General features: G+C 34.6%; 1 protein-coding gene and 1 non-coding gene across 5 annotated transcripts in view; one reads left to right on the top strand and one right to left on the bottom strand.

The window, feature by feature from the left end:
• Zw10 (Zeste-white 10 kinetochore protein) overlaps positions 1-21,075 on the bottom strand; it is a 215,599-nt gene that overhangs the window by 120,679 nt on the left and 73,845 nt on the right. For all 4 annotated transcript variants that reach the window (XM_090392861.1, XM_090392885.1, XM_090392868.1 and 1 more), the window contains one exon: positions 19,340-20,275. In XM_090392861.1, the coding sequence (XP_090248987.1) occupies positions 19,340-20,275 (936 nt within the window). The remainder of the gene's footprint in view (positions 1-19,339; positions 20,276-21,075) is intronic.
• Positions 3,802-3,875, top strand: TRNAT-AGU (transfer RNA threonine (anticodon AGU)). The gene has a single exon. It is a non-coding gene; the product is annotated as a tRNA-Thr (tRNA).

Raw genomic sequence — 21,075 nt, 5'->3', positions numbered from 1 at the left:
CAAAACTACTCAAAGCTCTTTTGATGAAGAATTCTTATATCTATTAGATAAAAAGGAGGAAATAATATATTGCAATTCTTTCTGTAATAGATCACCTGAAGAACAAAAGGAGTGGGCCCGATGAACCAGTGTTTTAATAGTTACTGCCTTTTGATTGGGATGGTGATGAGATTCAGCATGGATATAATGGCCTGTATGAGTCTTCTTCCTATAGACTGAGAAATATAGGTTACCATCTGGTTGGTGAAGAATTAAAAGATCTAAAAAGGCTAACTGCTTATTTGATTCCACTTCTAGGGTGAACTGGATCCTTGGGTGAAGTGCATTTAATTTAGAGAGAAACTGTTGTAGTTCATCAGAAGAACCATACCTGATAGTAAAAATGTCATCTACATACCTATATCCATGCTGAATCTCATCACCATCCCAATCAAAAGGCAGGAACTATTAAAACGCTGGCTCATTGGGCCCACTCCTTTTGTTCTTCAGACGATCTATTACAGAAAGAATTGCAATATATTATTTCCTCTTTTTTTATCTAATGGATATAAGAATTCCTTCATCAAAAGAGCTTTGAGTAGTTTTTATATGTCTTCCACTTCAAATACAGAAGAAATAACGTGTCTTCCTATCCCTTACGTCAAGGAATTAGTGAACGCATAGCAAAAGGTTTAAAACCACTAAATATTTTTGTTGCCTTTCATCCATTCAGAAAAATCTCCACCTTTCTCACTTCTCCAAAGGACAAGCTTCCACATCTCAGTTATCCAGGTGTCTACCAGATTCCTTACTCTTGTGGATTATCTTATTTTGGACAAATAGGAAGATCTGCCTTTATTCGGCTAGAAGAACACAAGTCTTATATTCAATACTTTAAACCTGAACAGTCTGGGCTTGCAGAACATGCCATCAACACTAGACAGAGTTCATTGGAACAAGACAAGAGTCCTTCACAAAAGTTGGTTCCTCACAGAACTGCTTTATAAAGAAACATGTGAAACTTCACCTCATTCTCCTAATTTAAACGGATCCGATGGTTTACGTCTATCTCCTTTCTGGGAGATAGGAAAGATTAGCTGATTTATAAAGTACTAACTTTTAATTGTATATATATATATATATATATATATATATATATTTTTTTTTTAAGTTAGAAAATTTATTGACCTTTTTTAGTTATCTTATATTAGCTACTTAGGTGGCACCTTTTGGAATTGTCCGTTATTGTTTAATTAGCTTTATATATGTACTGAGGATGCCTGTGATACTCAGGCAAAAATTATACTAATAAATAATATTTTACGTGAGTTAATTCCGTTATTATAATTTTAATTATTATGTCTACTCACGGTATTTCCTTACCGAATCACAAATCAATGGAGACCACAGATATGAGATTTCTGAGAGATTAGTGGAGTGAGCAGATGTCATCAACGGCAGTATCATATTAAAAATGAGGATTTTAGGAAAGAACTTGCCATTGTTAGCATTCAGGAATGTGTTAGTAGAGCTAATCTCAGGTGGTATGGTAACTTAAACAAAATGGAAGAGGAAAAATTAGCATAACCAAAGTGTTCTTGCCAGTCTGGCAGGAAAAAGACTGAGAGAAAGCCCAAGAAGTAGGTGTATTGATACAATAAAAAGAACCTTAAAAGGTAGAAATATATGATCTGATAATGTTGGAATCTTGACAGATTAATTTGGAGGAAAACTGTTGACTGGAAATTAGTAATGGTGTAACTTTTTCATGTAGTACTATCAAAATTACCCTGTACATACCTCCTTAGGGTACATATCAGGAATTTGATGATAATGATGATGATCAAAACTGCACAGTTAAAACTTCAACATTTTTGATCTCCTATATTGCAATTTGATTTTCAAGAGCACATACACAATAACCACAGTAATTAACTTTAATGAAATGAAAGTACAGATATTTCATACTGAAAATAACAGTATATCATCAGTGCGTAGAAACAAGCAAATCAAAGAAACGGGAATACAAAGTACATACAGCAGTCGGTGGTTTACCAATTAAAAACTGTTGCCGAGTGCTAGAAATTACTATCAATAAATAAATAATATTATTAATTTCTAGCATGTGGCAACAGTTTTTAATTGGTAAACCAATAACTGCTATATGTATACTTTGTATTCCCACTTCTTTGATTTGCTTGTTTCTACGCACTGATGATGTACTGTTATTTTCAGTAGGAAGTTAATTACTGCGGTTATCATGTAATTTATTGTTTATATTCGCAACAGGTAACTTTAAAGATAAGAGTACATATTGTCAAGTACAGTGAACAAAGCATGAATAAACAATGAGTAATGCCTTAATTTGGCAATATCTTACCTTCTTATAACCTCTCTATAAGACTAGAAGAAAGGTAATTAATCAATTATTGGAAAAATATATTTATACATAAATATTCCAATTATTAATAATACTGCATATTTATAAATTTAAGCTAGCTTGATTAAAAGAGAATCCTATGTTTTGATGAAATAATTAAGAGTGCTGTTTGTTGCAAAAGGAATCGGATAAAATGAATTATTTGAAATGGCTATTTATACTAAATTTCAGCTTATGATTTATGGAAAGGCTTAAGTCCTATTTATATACTTATTAGCACTGCAATGGTTTCCAATTATAGGACTGGGTTTAGACTGACAGTTAAAGCAACTAAGACAATGAGGCCAGTACATTACACATGTTTTTGGCTAGTTTACTGAATGATAAAACTCAATTATTGATACATAAAAAAAAAAAACTTCGCAATGGAAATTTTATGACACTAGCTGACCCATTTCACTTGAAAACTTTTTATATTTCCTTACATTCTAGATAGGTGAGATTCAACACAAGAAACTTTTATTGACTAGAATACATATCTACATTTGTGATTAAGGTATTTGGAGGGGTTGGGTAGGATTAGAGATTTTATTTATTTATTTTTATGTTAATCCCCTCCACAAAAGAGCACTAAACCTGTAGCACATTTAATACTGTGCATAGAATAATGCTTAAACAATCCACAAATCCTACATTCAAGACCAAACATGATATTCTCCCAAACAACTTCAAACCTTCAATATGCATCTCACAGTGGGTGGCAAAAATAATCAATTACCTATAATCTTTACAAAACGTCCATCATGTCACAAATATCCATGCCACAATAGAATTTGAAGCCACTGAACTAGAGAGTGGAAATATGAGGAGTTTCTTAAAAGTAAGGTCACGTTTATTTTTTGTTAATAATGGTGAAAGAGAATGAGATAAAACATGGTGAACAGATAGATCCATTAATAGTATTCAAAATGACTGCCCTTGCAATGTGGCACTATTGTCGTCTCACAACTAATTCTAGTTGCAAGATGATGGCTACTGTGCAATTGTGTCCAAAACAAGTGTCTATGAAGTTATTCTTTTTTCTTTCTTTTTTTTTTTTTCCAAGCAAAAAGGCCTTCAACAAGTAATATTCACCATGACCTGGTTGCTGTATATAGCAAAAAGGTGATGTCAAAGAAGCAGGTGTGTTTTTGGTGCAATGAATTTAAAGTGGGTTATGGTGACATTGAAGACCGACATCAGGCAGGCAGGCCTTCATTGAATTTCGTGCATTAAAGGCATCATTGTTGAAAACCAGGAAGTGAAACTGCATGAAATTGCACAAGTGGCGAACTTGAGTAAGTCCATTGTTTACGAAATTATTCATGATGTCCTCGGCTTTCAAAACGTGTGCTGCCACTGGGTGCCCCAACAACTGTCAGAGGAGTAGAAGGCAACATATCAGCACCGTGGCTTAGTTGGTTAAAGTGCCTGTCTAGTAAACAGGAGATTGTGGGTTCGAATCCCACCAGTGCCTACCAAAATTTTGGCCAGCCTGGCTGGCCGAGTGGTAAGCTTATCTGCTCTCCAGCCAAAAGGCTGCGGGTTCGAATCCCGCCGTGGGCATGGATGTTGGTGACTGTCTTTGGAAATACTAGTGGTGGTCAGCGATAGATGGCATTGGTGTAGTTGCGGTAAGTTGGTGGATTGAGTGGTGGAGACAGAGTTGTAGAGCAGGTGTCCTCCCTCGATGAGTCTTTGGATTCCCTGGAGGTGTCTAATAATAATAATAATAAACACACATTGAGACATTGAGAATAATAAACACACGTATCTGGAGAATTTGTTGCAATACAGTAGCGAAGGCAGGATTTTCTTGTTCACCTAGTTCACAGGAGACAAAATATGGGTTCATCACTTAACCCTGAGAGCAAACACATCCATAATCTTCTGTGTGCAAAAAATTTTAAATTGTTCCCACTGTCTGTGGGAACAATTTTGAATTTTTTGCACATGGCAACAGTGTTCTGGGATCACTAAGGCATTCTGTTGGTGGGCTTCTAGCTGAAGGGAGGGATAATCAATGCTGAGCTTTATTGTGCAATGCTGGATAAACTGAAAGCCAACATTCAACACAAACAACCAGGACTCCTGACAAGAGGTGTGATTTTGGTGAACAACAATGCTATTCTACACTACAGACACCACTTGTGAAAATATTTGCACTGTAATCGTTGGTAAACTCCCCCCCCCCCCCCCCCAACAGTCCAGACTTAGCGCTTCAGACTTTTTACCAACTTCTCCAAAATTTTCACCACTGCTGCAGAGATACTGATAGATCTGTTGCTAGACAGTCAGTCTTTGCAACTCCCTTGTGTAATGGAATTATCATATATTATTGCCACTCCTGTGAAATCATCCCTGTTCTGAGAATCAAATTATACTGCTAGGTGAAGGGAAGGAACAGCCAGTTTGGCTGAGCCCTCTTTTAGCATCTATTCTGATATCCCATCGGTGTCCCTATTGCTAAATTCATATTCAAATTATGCAACAGCTTTAGTTCCTTCTCATACACCTGACTTTCTTCCTCCAGTGCAGAGAGGTTTGAGCTCTATGTTTCATACTCCAGGGTGCTGGCTTTTAGTAAAATGGGAGCTCATCTGTTGAGCAATCTCTTCTGCAACTGCCACCAACATACTATCCACATTGATGAAAGTTGTTCTTTCACGTTCATTCTTTCTTTTACTTACAACATCAGTGATATAATTCTTTGGTTGTCTTTAGCTTTCAGAGGCAGTTTCTTTTCACTCAAACTTAACTTTCCATACAATAGTTTTGACTCTTCTAGCCTGCTCCTTATAATTTTTATAACTGACATCATCCTTATGCACATGGTATTCCTTCCACATCATCTTTTTTCTTAAGATTCTCTTGCTTAATAAAACTGCAAATCCATTTCACTCCTACCCTGTTTATTCTTCGAAGTCTACGGACACATTCTGTTCATTCATCATTAATGTATTTTACAAATACTTTCCATCTATCAACTGATACCATGAGATTGAACCTGGTATTCTTCTTTGTTGGTCATAATTTACTGATTTGAAATTCGCTGTGTAACTTTTTTAAATGGAACCATATACTCAGTCATATCCCAGATTAGTACAGTATGATCAGTGTCACCCCAATATGTGGGGGGACCAGTCATGTCTTTTACTGAAATCCCCTCCAACACTATAACCTCTCTAATAATCTTTGCATCAGTTCCTTCTGTCACATGCTGTCAAGCAAGTTGTCATGAAACAGCTCAATAAATTCAGTCAGCTTCATTCTTTTTGTAGATTTCACTGCTATCCAATCAATGTTCAGATAATTATGATGATTAATTGTTTAGTACTCGTTAGGTTTTGTTTGGCAATGGATTTCATCACTAGCAGCTGATCTGGTAGGTTTGCAACAGCCCCCCCCCCCCCCCCCCCCACACACACAACATGTATTTGTTCTTGTTAGACTATCTCACACTACATAGCTTCAAACTCACTGCTACATGGAAAAACTGTTACTAATATTGTAATCACAACCATCTACCCTAACTAGACTCAAATTATTCGACATCATTAGCATCTCACCATCCTTTACACTCAATACCAATTAGTACATCTGCTTCTGAGAGCCAAGTCTTACTAATGCCAATAATCTGAAGCGACAACATATTCAATACAGCAAACTCAATCTCTTTCTTCCTAATACTCCTAGTTATGTATGTACAGGTAATAAGTTACCTCCATGTTTTATTTCAATTAAAAAAACAAACACACATAAGTTAGGTGATCATGGTGGAAAAGCAATTTTTCCAAAATGGTAGATACTGCCATATAAGCCATGTATGAACTGTTGCCCTATTTTGTTGAAACCAATTTTTTTTTTCTCTCTCTCTTAATGTGCAATCGATGTCAGCCACTGATCTCAGGGTCAGGATGTTGGGCTCTGGTCCTCACATACACTCAACTCTCACTTATGGCTCCAAGAAGTTGGTAGTGCACATCAGCGGCCACACCCCGGTAAACCACCCACCCCGGTAGACCGCCTCGGCTGGCGGACTAAACTAAGTAAGGGTATCAGCAATATAGAATGCTGTAAATAGGGAATGTAAAAAGCACGAAGTCTGGAATGGCCAAGATGGCAGAAGAATCAACACTGACTGATCAAGGACATGACAGCAAGATGTGCGGCACATCGAGGGCACACTCCTGACAGCTAAGGACTTGTGGCCAGCCGTCGTGGAAGAGATTGGAGCCTCATGATGTATTTATCCATTGTCAACCATGAAACACACCATGTCACAATATGAAGTTAGAGATGTGGTTGAGACCCCTGCAACCATCAGCTCTTATAGCTACAGGAAAGAAGAGCTTGAAACCGGGAAATGTAAGACAAGAACTACTAAGGTAGTATATGAAGATAATATCCCAAACCCTCCAGGGAGGATATTCTCAATGTCCCTTGTCTGAAAACCAGGAGCAATCTCTCGAAAATAGTAACATGGAACGTCAGAACACTCTACGAGGCAGGCAAATTAGATAACCTACTCCAGGAATTAGAAGTGATGAAGGCCGATATTGCAGGTATCAGTGAAGTGAGGTGGACAGATACAGGCATAATAAGAAGAAAAAAATCACACTATAATCTACTCTGGCAGTGACTTGCACCTTAATAGAGTAGCGCTTGTCCTAAGTAATAGAATTGCAAAATCTCCACAGGGATATTGGCCCATAAATGACAGAATCATAACAGCCAAAATAACTGCACAACCATTCAACCTGTATATTATCCAAGCATATGCGCCAACCCAAGATCACCCAGATGAAGAGTTGGAACAATTTTATGAAGACATCCAAAACTGCAATCTCCGGTGCTAAGTCAGATGATGTTATTATAATGATGGGTGACCTAAATGCAAAAGTAGGCTCAGAAAAAATCTCATTTTGCATGGGAAACCAAGGACTTGGAATCAGAAATGAAAGAGGTGAAAGATTAATTCAATTCTGTGAAACCAATGACCTAATAATTGCCAACACGCTGTTTAAACATCCTCCCAGAAGACTATATACCTGGGAAAAGCCCTGGGGACATCTATAGAAACCAAATTGACTATATAATAATAAGCAAAAGATTCCAAAATGCAATAACACAAACAAAAACATATCCTGGAGCAGACATAGGATCGGACCACAACCCAGTGATTGCAAAAATCAAAATAAAACTTAAGATACCAAGCCAACCATTCATAAGAGAAACTTATAATTCAGACTCACTTAACAACCAAGAAGTTAAAGACTTCTTTATAAAAGAATTCACAAAATCCCTTAACAAGTCTGACATCACAACTCACACAGAAAACAGAACACCAATTGATGAAATTAACATGAACTGGCAAACATTCAAGAATAGCATCAATGAAGCAGCCAAAAATATGCTCCCACAATTAAAAAGGAAAAGGAATAAACCTTGGATGAATGAAAAAATACTGACGTTGATGGAACAAAGAAATAAGTTAACACGTTCGCTGCCAACTATGAGTATACTCGTATGACGCTTACTGCCGGCAACAAGATTATTGTACTGACCTTGAAGAAGTGAAAATGCTTGGCTTGTGGAGCTAGCATCAAAATTGTGTATTCTCATAGATGATATATGCTCTGCACAAGCCAACTACGAGTATACTCGTATGACGCTTACCGCCGGCAACGAGATTATCGCACTGACCTTGAAGAAGTGAAATTGCTCAGCATACAGGAACAGACTATGCCGAAGTAGCGTGGCAGCGAACGTGTTAAAGAACAAACCTGAATATAAAAGCATGAATAAAGAAATTTAAAAAAATGCTGGAAAGCCAAAGAGGAAGGAATTAAATATAAATGTATAGATATAGAAAACCTTGATAGAAAACACAGAAGCAGAGAAATGCATGAAAAGATCACAGAAATGACAAGCAGGACAAATACAGCAAACCATGCAAGTGTCATTAGAGACTCAAGAGACCATATTCTAATGGATAAAAAAGAAATCATGGAAAGATGGATTGAATACACAAGGAAGTTAAATGAACAACAAAGAAATGATATTCCTGAACAGACTGATTTAAAAGGACCATCCATTTTACTCTGTGAAGTTGAAAATGCCATCAGAAAACTAAAACCACATAAAGCTGCAACAATAGATAACATCTTGGCAAAATGGTTGAGAGCTCTCGATGAAGGAGGACTGAAATTTCTAACAAAATTATGCAATAAAATATATGAGACTGGATTTCTACCCAAAGATATTAATCACTCAATTTTCGTTCCAATTCCCAAAAAAAACAAAAGCTACAAGATGTGAAGAGTTCAGGACAATCAGCCTCATCAATCAAGTATCAAACGTCCTCCTATATGTTATTCTTTAAAGAAATAAAAGAAAAATAAACATAGAAATAAATGATATACAAAGTGGCTTCAAGGAAAACGTAGGTACAAGAGAAGGTATTTTCAAAGTCAGAACCATCATAGAAAGATATCTAGAAAAACAAAAAGATGTGTACCTCTGCTTCATAGATTACAAAAATGCATTCGACAATGTCCAACATAAACAATTAATTGAAATCCTTTCAAAAATAGGCATGGATGGAAAAGACATTAGGCTATTAACTAATCTTTACTGGGAACAGACTGCATCTTTGAGAATAAATAGAGAGACCTCAGAAGAATTCCCAGTTCAGAAAGGTGTGAGACAAGGCTGTGTCTTTTCTCCGATTCTCTTTAACCTGTACACAGAAGAAATATTTAATAAAATTAGTAACCTCAAAGGAATCAAATCACTGTAGGGGGCAGAAATATTAATAAACTAAGATATGCAGATGACACGGTTCTTCTAGCTGAAAACAAATATGACCTCAAAACTCTTATAGATGAAACCTTCAAGTATAGCAAACAGTATGGCCTCAGTTTCAACTTTAAAAAGACAAAAATCATGATAATTTCAAGAGAAAAGAAAATACCAAAAAAAAAAATCAATATAAAAGGAAATAAACTAGAACAGGTGCAAAAATACATATACCTCGGACACTTGATCACAGAGATTGGCAGGACAGATGACATTAGAAAAAGGATTGAAATTGCAAGGTCAACTTTCAACAGTATGAAAAATCTACTAACATCTAGAGTAGGCATGGCCAACTTCATTCTATATGAGGGCCAATATATGATGAGTGGTAGAGTCAAGGGCTGCACACTTTTAGACAGAACTTAAATAAAAATAAACTCTGCATTTTTTTCGAGGCAATAGTTGTATGTATTGAATTACTATATTTATTAAATCATTTTACTACTGAGAAAACAATATAAAATACTTGAAACTGAGTCTCTGAAACTGATCACTGTAACCAGAGCAGAGCGACTTTCAATGATGCGTTACTCTGGAGAGCACAGAAATCTACCACTCCCACTACTACAACTCTCACAGAGAAGCAGTAGATTTTATAAATTGAATAATCTTTTTAAAGCAATTTTGATTCCGTGTGAATATAAATTGTTTCCGTCATTAGAAATAATGAATATAACAATAATCAGAAAATCTGTGGTCAAAACTAATAGCTAAATTAATAATACATGTAATTTAATATAGTTTTTATCCTGCCACAGGCCGCACAAAATCACGTTATGGGCAGCATGTGGCCACCTATGATCTGGAGAATTAAATCTGAAAACAAGACTAAGAATCTCCAAATGCTACATATGGTCTACATTATTATATGGAGTAGAGGCATGGACACTCACCAATCTGAGTGTGAAAAAACTGGAGGCCTTTGAAATGTGGATGCTGCGAAGAATTATGAGAATATCATGAAAAGACAAATGAAGAGGTACTAGAGATGGCAGGCGTAAACAGGAGCCTGATGAAAGAAATTAAAAAGAGAAAAGTCAGATATTTTGGACATATTCTGCGACATAACTGCCTATAAAGGACACTTCTGAAAGGAACTGTTGAGGGAAAGAGAAAGAGAGGAAGACAAAGACTGGAGTGGATGAAAAATATAGAAGACTGGACCTATCTCTCACATGAGAAATGCAGCAGAGAGGTGCAGAATAGGACATGGTGGAGACACATGGTAGTCAATCTCCTGGAGGGAGAAGACACCTGTCAGGACAGGAATGTGCAATATAAATGCTAAACACTCTAGAGCAGTGGTCGCCAAGGTGGTCAATATAGCATTGTTAGGGTCGATAGAAAAATATAAGACATCATTTTATAGGTAATATTTAATTTGGTTAACTTGGATTACCGCCATCCTGATTGACAACACAATTAAGAGTGAATCGTGGAAGCAGTGACATGAATAGGACCTGTAAGATGGAGCAAGGCATGAAAATAGTAACGGAAGCCAATTATGTAGGCCAAAAAGACGTATTTACCAATAAACGGATGTTGGTGGTTCCCGCCCAGCGGCGCAGCGGGAGCGTGATTGCAACACGTGCGTGGTTGCTTATTTACTTATACTTGCACGTATTCGATCCCAGTCTCATTTTTGCGCATCGACATATAAGTGAGCGTTAATGTTCTAAAATTCATCAACATACATATTATAATTCAATCGTTATTCATTCACGAACTAAACTTCAATATGTTGAAGAGTTGAGCAGGGTTGGTAGTTTTGTACATCCTATATATACCTATAGGAAGATTGTATTATTGTTATCTAAATTAAATTTTATATTTTATATATTATTTATCCCTCCTATCAAATATGCAATGTTAAGAAGGACGTCAAAAACAAAAACATATCCCTTTGACGTTAAGCCAATATAATAACATATACTATATTATACATACAAGAAACACTGTAACTATAAAATAAACAATCTAAAAACTCACATAAGCGTCTTTTTTGCTTGTCCTATTATAATTACGTAATAGTAAAATAGAGGGGGGTCAATAAAAAGTCAAGAAACTCTTGAAGGGGTCGATGGTCAAAGAAGTTTGGCAACCCCTGTTTGGCAACCTCTATAGCTAAATCCATATTTATGAAAGTGTATGTTCCTAATGAATGCAGAAATTCTATCTTTATAAACATCCTATAAAAAGCTGGGGCAGCCTTTGATAATAAAGCATTTGGCAGTGTTCACAACAATAAATTAATAGAAACATTAATAAAGAAAAGAATAGAGAAAATAGACAGGAATGACATGACTGATTAATCTTCTTCTTGGCTTAATGTATTAGGCAACTGTTTACCTGTAATGTTTTCAAGAGTTAAAAAGGCTTCTGCCCATCTCCTCCTCCTCCTGGGTCTTCCTCTTGATCGGTGTCCGTTTGGTTTATATTTCCAGGCAATATTTGGCCATCTGTCCTAATTCATTCTTTCTATATGGTCTTTTCAGTTCTTTCTATAGTTTGTGATGTCTTTTGTTATGTTAATTATCAATAACTGTTTTCTTATTTCTTCGTTTCTTATCTTGTCTATTCTTTTATAGCCTGTGATCGGTCTTAGGAACTTCATTTCTGCAGCTTCCACTTGTCTTTCATCTCGTTCTCCCCAAGTCCATGTTTCACTGCCATATTTCAGAATTGGTTTGGCTATTATTTTATATAGTTTTATTTAGGTTGTTCTAGACATCTGTTTACTGAAGTGTCTGTTCAAAGTTCCAATGACTGCTAGGAATTTTTGCTTTTTATATGCAATGCCGATTTCTCCATTGGGGGGCTTATGTAATTTCCTAGGTATTTAAATTTGTTCACTTGTTCTATTACTTTGTTGTGGATGACTAGTTTGCATCTTTTAATTTCTTTACCTTGAAATACTATTAATTTCGTTTTATTTATTGAGATTGTCATGCCATACTGTTCTGTTGTTTTGTTCAATAAGTGTAGATTTTTCTGTAATTGGTCTTCATTTTCAGCAAAAATAATTTCAGCAAAAAAACAAAAGGCTGGTTAATTCTTTCTTTCCTATGATTTTGTTTTAGCTCCACTCTCTTGAAATTTTTTCCATATATATATATATTGAAAAGTATTGGAGATAATCTACTTCCTTGAATGAGACCTCTATTGGTTTTAATTTTTTCAGTTATTTCATTATTAATTTTAATACTGCTTTCTCCATTATATTTGATATTGCTTTTGTGGTTTGAGGTGGAGCTTTCAATTCACACAGTATACTGATTAATTTTGTTCTGTTGATTTGATCATATGCTTTCTCATAATCCAGGAAGGCCATTTTCTTTATCTAGAATTTCTATTCTTTTTTCTATAATTTGAGTGTAAATGTGGGAAATGTGCAGGATCTTCATTTCCTAAAGCGGCATTGTTCTTCTCCAATAATTTCCTAGGCCAATAGTGTTAATTTACTTTTAATTATATCTAGATATATTTTATAGCATGTATTTAATAAATTTAATAAGGATATTCCTCTGTAGTTTCCACAATCCTTTCTGTTTCTTTTTTTTGAATATGTTTACAACTATTGCTGTCTTCCATTCTTGTGGGCTGTTTCCTTCTTCCCATATTCTGTTTAGGAATTTAATTCATCATAATTTAAATGGTTCAGAGCTGTATTTGTTTAGTTCTGAATTTATTCCATCTTTTCCTGTAGCTTTTCAAATTTTTAGTTTTTCCAATATTTTCTTTAGATCATTAAACTGTGTTGGTTCTTCATTTTTTCTTGACTTACTTATTTTATTTCAATTTGATTATTATTGTTTAGGAGCTGGGTGTAATGACTGGTCCATTCTTATGGGGGGGGGAAGCATCTAATTGTAGATTATCCTTTGTTTCTTGAGTCATTTTTTTAATGATTTTATAGCTCTTTAGTTGAGATCCATTTATGTCATGCTCTAATCTTGATACAAATTTTTCCCAGTCGTCTTCTGATTTTCCTGGTTTCTCTTCTTGTTATTGCTCTGATTCTTTTATATTCTATTTCATTTCCTATGGTTCTGTCGTTTAACCATTTAAGGTAAGTTTCTATTTTCTTTCTTATTAAAGATTCTACAGGGTGGGCCAAAAATCACGAAAGGGTCTAAAGTTTTAATAACTTATTTATTTTATTTTATTTTCATTTACAGATTTTATAAAGAAGACCTTGGAGATTAACAATGGAAAAATTCACGACCGAACAGCGAACAAAAATTGTGAAATTTTACTATTGAAACCAAGGATCAATAATTCTGACCCAACGAGCATTTCATCACCGTTACAGCATGAGAGATTCTCCAGGCGAATCAATGATTAGATGTTTGAATGGTTGTTTTGAGGAACACAGTTCGGTAAACAACCTTCCATGAACAGGCAGACCATGCTTGGTTAGGAACAAAGCCACAGTTGAGCGTGTAAGGGAGAGTGTTGCAGAAGACCAGAGCACATAAACTCGAAGGTGGTCTGGAGCGGTTGGAGTCTCTCAGACATCACTCTGGTGTATTCTGAAAACCTTGAACCTGTTTCCATGTAAAATCCAGTTGGTGCAACAGCTGAAGCCATCAGATTATGCCCACAGATTTCAAGAATTAGCAAGGAAAGATCCTGAATTTATCCACAAGCTGATAATGTCAGGTGAAGCACATTTTCATTTGAATGGCTTCATTAACAAACAAAACTGCAGGATGTGGGGGTGTTTGGAAAATCCTAGGGCAATTCACCAAAGAGAATTGCACTCCCTTAAGTGTATGGTCTGCTGTCGGAAGAAGTGATCGGACCTTACTTTTTCGTAGACATGTTGGAAACACTGTCAATGTTACAGGAGATGAATATCAGTCTATGATCGAAAATTTCTTACTCCCAGCAGTTCAAGAGAAACATGACGTGGTTTCAACAAGACAGAGTGACAGCTCAAACAGCAAAGGGCCACAATCCAACTGCTCAGGCAAATTTTTGAGGGAAGTATAATTTCCCGTGGTTGCGATATAAGCTGGCCATCACGTTCTCCAGATCTGATGACTCCTGATTTCTTCCTATGGGGGTATCTCAAAGAGAAAGTTTATGTTAACAAACCTCACACACTCCAACAGCTGAAGAACAATATTCAGGTCGAAATCAGAGCACTGGAACCTGAAACACTAAGAGGTATCATGAAAAACGCCTTAGAAAAGGCACGTTTGTGCAAAGCTGAAAATGGATGCCATTTACAAGATTTGATTTTTCACACCTAGTGTAAATTTATTTCCTATATATACTGTACATGATGCTATGGTATTGTAAATTTAAAACAAAAAATAAAGGAGTTATTAAATACTGAAACCCCTTCGTGACTTTTGGCCCACCCTGTATTTCTGGGTTCCAGGTTCTGAGTGCTTTCCTTTTTCTTGGCAGTTTTGTTTTCCTATGGCTTCATATGCTGCTTGTTTTTACTATTTGTTTAATGTTTTGCCATTAATTTTCTATATCTGTATCTTAGTTTATTTTCTTTGTATGATTTGTAAGTTTACTTTGATGTAGTTCTATGATTCTATCTTGCTGTAACAATTTTGATTGATTGACTGATTGATATCTTCCATATATATCTTACTGCAAGCCTGGTTGGATAAGTGGTTAGCACATTCACTCTCCAGCCAAAAGGCTGTGGGTTTGAATCCCGCCATGGTCATGGATTTTGTGTTTGTCTGTGAAAATACCAGTATTGTTGGTGGTGGTGGGTAGTAGATGGCATTGCTGTAGATGATGTGGTTTGCTATAGATGGTGGATTGAGTGGTGGAGACAGAGGATGCTCTCCTTCGATGAGTCTTTGGATTACTTGGAGGTGTCACATAATAATAATAATAATACTGGAACCAAACTGCAATCATAAAAATCAACAATGACTTGTCACAAACTTTCCAAATACACAAAGGTGTTAGCCTGGGATGTGTGCTTTCTCCTCTTTTTCAGTTCAATCTATACAGTGAAAAATATTTGAGAGTAAGGAAGAACCGGAGGGAATAAAAATAGTAGGAAAAAATATAAATAATCTTCATTATGCAGATAATACTGTACTGATTGCTAAGAAAGAGGAATTCATAAATTAATAGAATAAATACACAGAGTAAAAAATATGGCCTTATGTTAAATTCCAAAAAAACTAAAAGTATGATAGCAGAAAAAAAATAGATCCAAAAGTTACAAATTAAAGTAGAAAAACAAAATTATAGATCAAGTTGAATGTTACACTTATTTAGGCCATTCAATTAGCGAATGGAAAATGCAAATGAATTAGGAGAAGAATAGAAATTGTAAAATCAGCCTTTAACAGAATGAAGAATATAATGACATCATGAGAAATAAGCAAAACAGCTAGATTAAGAATGATTAAATGCTTTATTTGGAATACTTTTTTTTCTACAGAGTAAAAACATGGGCAATAAACAAGGAAGATGGTAGAAGAATTGATGCTTTTGAGATGGGGACATACAGAAGAACATTGAAGACCTCATAGATTCAGAAGAGAAATGAAGTTTTGGAGATAATGGGTACTAAATTAGAACTAACAAAACATACAAAAAAAATCATATATGGATCATATTGTGATCTGTATTGGGTACTTATGATTTAGCCATATTTTTATAAGAGTAGAAGCTAATTTTGTGGTGATTTCCTGAGTCTGATTTATTTTCTTCTAGGAGATCGATATCATCAGCAAACTTTAGATGGTTTATTCTTCCTCCTACCATCACTCCAATATCACAGGACTTGTGATTAGCCTAATATTGTTAATATTAGGCTAACTGTCCTAAAATTATTGCACTTTTTTGCTGTTTCTTTTTTCTTTTTTTTTTTGAATGCTTAGATAACTATGTATATGCCAGTCTGTTCCACACCTGCTGCCAAATTTTGTGGAGTGCATTGACAATAGGTTCTCCCCCTAACTTCTTTAAGTAGTTTTGATCTAATATCACCAATTCCTTCTGTTTTTTTCCTGAATTTGATTTAAAGATGACTGTTTTCTACTACTTCTCTAAATATAGGATAATCAGCATTCTCTGTTATAATTGGGGATGATTCTGATACTTCTTAAACTTGACTTAAAATGCATGCTCAACCACCTCTGTCAACCCATTCCACTCATTCAATAGCCTCTAAGAAAAATACCTAGTCCTTACAGTTCCAGTTCTGTATTGAAAAATACAGAACTGGAACAGTAAGTTCCAGTCTGTCAATCACCTTTTTCTGCCAATTAGCTAAAGTTTGTAACTCACAAATCTTCAGTATATCTTCACATGGAGAAACTCCATAAATCAGTCGCCATTCTGGTCACCCACCACCACTGCTTGCACATCCATAAGAAACCCAGGCCAACAAATTAGTGCACAAGAGTCCAGATGTGGTCATATCAAATCCTAATAACTTAATTATCATCCACTGGACTATTTTGCTTACTTTTCAATATGTCTCTGAACTTCAACTCTCTGTCCACCATTACCTTAATTCTCTGGACCCAAATATTTTCTTATGGTCCTGCCATCTATGTAATAGGATGTAGTTTTTTCATTCCAAAGTGCATAATATTACATTTTGACACTGAATTTGCAGCTATTATCCTTTTCCAAAACAGGCAATCTATTTAAATAATCCTGCAGGATCTGCACATCACTTTTATTTATTATATAGTATTGCTCTCCCCAGTTTAGCATCATTAGCATACTGATGATGCTAAATTAGGAAGAGCAATACTCTCATTTCCAATATCATTAATGTACAACTGAACAACAGGATCAATGTGCAGAGCCATGTGTGCATCATTGTTCATGCACCTTCTCTTCCAATGAACTCCACCCCATACTACTCTCTGACATCTGTCCATCAGCCACCTCTTTATGCATATCACCAGCTTGATGCATATTCCCATTTTCTCCAACTTACGTAATGCTGTTTCATGCAGTATCTTGTCAAATGCTTTTGCAAAGGCTTACAATATCAGGGTGTAACCACTTTCTTCATTCAACTCAGTTGCCCATTTATTATTGAAGATGAGTACAGGTAACCCTCGTATAACACGAATGTTAGGTTCCACAGAAATGCTGAGTTATATAAATCGCGTTATGCGAGAGTCAGATCACACAGAAAAAGTAGAGTTATGTTCCGAAATTGTTTTTTTTTTAAATTATATAAACAACAATGACATATCCAACAAAAAATATTTTTATTTAATTCAGGTAATTCATATAAGTTAAGAAAACATATAAACTATGAAACAAAATACATAGTATAAACTTATAAAAATACAAATTGTACCTAAACTTCATTGCACATAATGCATAAATGTTTTAGGCAAAATAAAATAAAGTGAATAAAATAAAATAAAGTGAATAAATAAAATAAAATAAAATTTAATCATCATCACCATCTTCAAAATGAACATTTCGTAGATGTTTTTTACTTACGAGTGGCTGGACATCGTCATCACTTGAAATCTCTTGGACATCATTTGTATAATTCTCAATGCATACTTCAGCTGGTTTAGTTATCAAAAAAAAAAGTCAGTAATGAGACCTTGCTTACCACTATGCTGCAATTTTTAATTAAGTTCATAATATGGAGCTAAACAAATATCCAATTGTCTCGTGAATTTTCCGGAGTGCTCCTTTTGAGGGATCATTATCCATAAAATAACTTCTTAACTTTCTTGCTAAGTCCAATCATTCTGCTAATTTCTTTAAACTGAATTCTTTAATGGATTCATCACAATCAGAATTTTCGGTGGAACTTTCCCTGCCTTTTGGTTCAACGTCATCTATTAACTGTACCAGTTTCTCCTCATTTAAATTTATTTCCTCTTCAATTAATTCACTAATTTCGTTTTCAACCATATCGCAAAAGCAGTAGCCATTACTATAAAAATAAAATTTTTACATAAAAAAAGCATTACATATTGTATGTGACTCACCAGAAGATAAAGTGCTCAGCTTGAGATTAACACACTTATGAATTTTAATGCGCTTTCCTGGCAGAAAACAAAGACAATTTTCAACAATAAACACTTTATACAGTAAACAATTGACATACATGTGTGCTAAAGGGTATTCCCCCTAATATAAATTCGCTACTTATAACTACATGCCCGATAGGGACAGAAACAAATTTAATGAAGATAAAATTTGATTTTTAATTCACAGGATGAAAAATATATGAAAAGATAAAGGGTTACTACAATTTGTAGACCATGTTTTTATCGAAACCGCATTATATAAGTACCGAGTTGAACAAGGGTTGCTACAATTTGTAGACCACGTTATATCAAAACTGCATTGTACGAGGGCTACCTGTATATTATATTACTAAGACAAGGACCTCCCCCCCTCTTCACAACCATGTTGTTTCCCACAGAGTACCACATTTCTTTCCAACCATTTGTTCCTGAATTCTGCCCTTAAGTAATAACTAATTTTTCCAAAACCTTAAATCACCACTTGGGAGATACTAACTGGTCTATGCTATATTTTCAACATAACATTTTCAAATAAAAACCACTACTGCACTTATCTTTTTTTTTTGTCAGATGATAATCCAAAAATAAACAACAAACAATACATAAAAGCACTAAGAAATAAAATACAAACTGTATTATCTTTGAAAAATGGTTTTTATGTTACTATATGATAAATGATAATAATAAAAATAACAACAACCATATTATCAAAGGCAATATAGTTATTATCATCATTTATTATATGGTAAAAAAGTACTCTTTGGCATACCAGAGAAAATCTTCGGGATGTTTTCTCACTCCCATGTTATGTCTTTAGGGATATTCCCTCTCTTTCTCCTCTCCTCTTCGTACTGTTATAGGGAGATCCCCCCCCACCCACCCACCATATGTCATTAAGAAAATTATTTACTTCAAGTAAATCCTCCATTCTGTTTTTTACTGTGGTGTATGAAAAACTGTTTGTTTCTCAGAAAGACATTTATTAAGAGGTGAAATGCCATATAAAAGAGCATTATTTTAAAAACCATATCAAGTCAATGTTAACAAATTAAAAGTAAGACATGCCACATACCTGGCACATTTTATTTGCAAACAAGCTGTCTGTGCTGAAAGTAAATTCTCGAAGGGAAGTTTCATTAGATGACAAGAAACCTATTTCTAGTAGCATGTTTTGCAAATTTTTAGCTCTGTCTATAATGTCATAATATTTTACAAGATGCTTGCTATTACTTGGTATTGCACATTGTAAGCAGTCTTTAATTAGCATTTCACAAAATTCCTGTGATACTAAACTTCCAAGAAGAGACATTAATGTTTGTTTAGGTTTGTCATCACCATTTTCTGCTTCTGTATTAACAGACAAAGGGAGATAAAAGAAATTTTTATGTAAAAACTGAAAAATTACACACAAATTGTCAAAAACTTGTGAAGTCTCTGTCTGTTCTATTTTTTTACTTATAAGTTCAAGAGTTATGTCAGGAGAAATGTTTGTTTTCACTTCTGTTTTATTCAGAATTGTAGGTTTCAAAATGAGAGTCATTAAACTTCTACCAAAAGCTTTCTCAATTTCTTTCAACTGTCCTAAGAGTTGTAATGCTTGAATAAAGCTAATAAATTCTTCTTGTTTTTCAGGTTCAAACACAAATTTTAAATTCACTTTAAAACTTTGATCTTCTTCTTGAGAATTCCATATAACATGATGATTCCAAATTTCTTTTAATTCATATATCAGCTTCTCTTTGTTTATTACTAGTTCCATTTTAAATGCAGAGAGAATTTCTAGTTCTTTTTCATAGTCCCGTTTCATCTCAGGCAAAAGAGTTTCAACTTTTAATAAATTCTGAGCAGCAAGCAAATAATTTTTATTTACATCAGCTTCTTCTGAAGCAATTAAATATTCATGTATTTTAACTAGCCGCTGCACAACATCCACTAAAGCAGATGTTTCTTTAAATGCCAAAAGAATATCTTGGAATTCATTGCCCATAGTCTGCAGACGTGGCTGGATCTAAGAAAGAAGAGAGAGAAAAAAAAATGCTTTCATTAAATGTAAAAAAAAAAATTTCAAAGGACAAAGTTTAAATTTTTTAAAATAAACATACATATTCTTGCAAATACACGTGACCCTTGAACAATGCAGGGTTAGGGGCACTACCCCTTGTGCAGTCAAAAATCTGCATATCACTTTTGACTCCCTTATATAATGACTATTAATAGTCTCTGTTGGTGTATTAGTCTACTTTTGACTGGAAGCCCTACCAATAACGAAAACAGTCAATTAACACATATTTTGTATGTTATATGTATTATATACTGTATTCTTACAATAAAGTAAGGAAGAGAAAATACATTTACAGTTCTGTACTGTATTTATCAATACCATAAGTTTACATCATCTGTTTACAAGATGAATTGTCTATCTGTCAGTATCTATCACACTGTCTTATACGATACAAAACACTGTAGATGTTATAAGTATTACTAACACTAGACATTAAAAATGAAAAGATAATGTAAAAAAGTGATTCATAGTTATTTACAGGCATAACGATTCATGCGTCGATAATGAAAAAACAGGAATATGATTGCTTTATGGTAGTGTATTAGATACAATTGTTTCATGGTAGCTTAGCCTATACACTAATGAATGAATCGTTATAAAATTTTTATTTTTATGCTAATTAATCATAATTTAATTAAACTAGCTAATTAATTAATAACAGCTAATTTTATGCAGTTATGATTTAATACTGCATCTTTACATTTGTTTACATTTCTCTCGACTGCAAATGGTGTCGAGTACGGTCC

Source organism: Typopeltis vanoorti, chromosome 1, assembly GCF_054136105.1.
Source record: "Typopeltis vanoorti isolate ZY-2024b chromosome 1, IOZ_Tvanoo_1.0, whole genome shotgun sequence".
NCBI classification, from domain to species: domain Eukaryota; kingdom Metazoa; phylum Arthropoda; class Arachnida; order Uropygi; family Thelyphonidae; genus Typopeltis; species Typopeltis vanoorti.
Note: the sequence above shows the minus strand (reverse complement) of the source record. Positions and strands in the feature narration are given on the sequence as shown.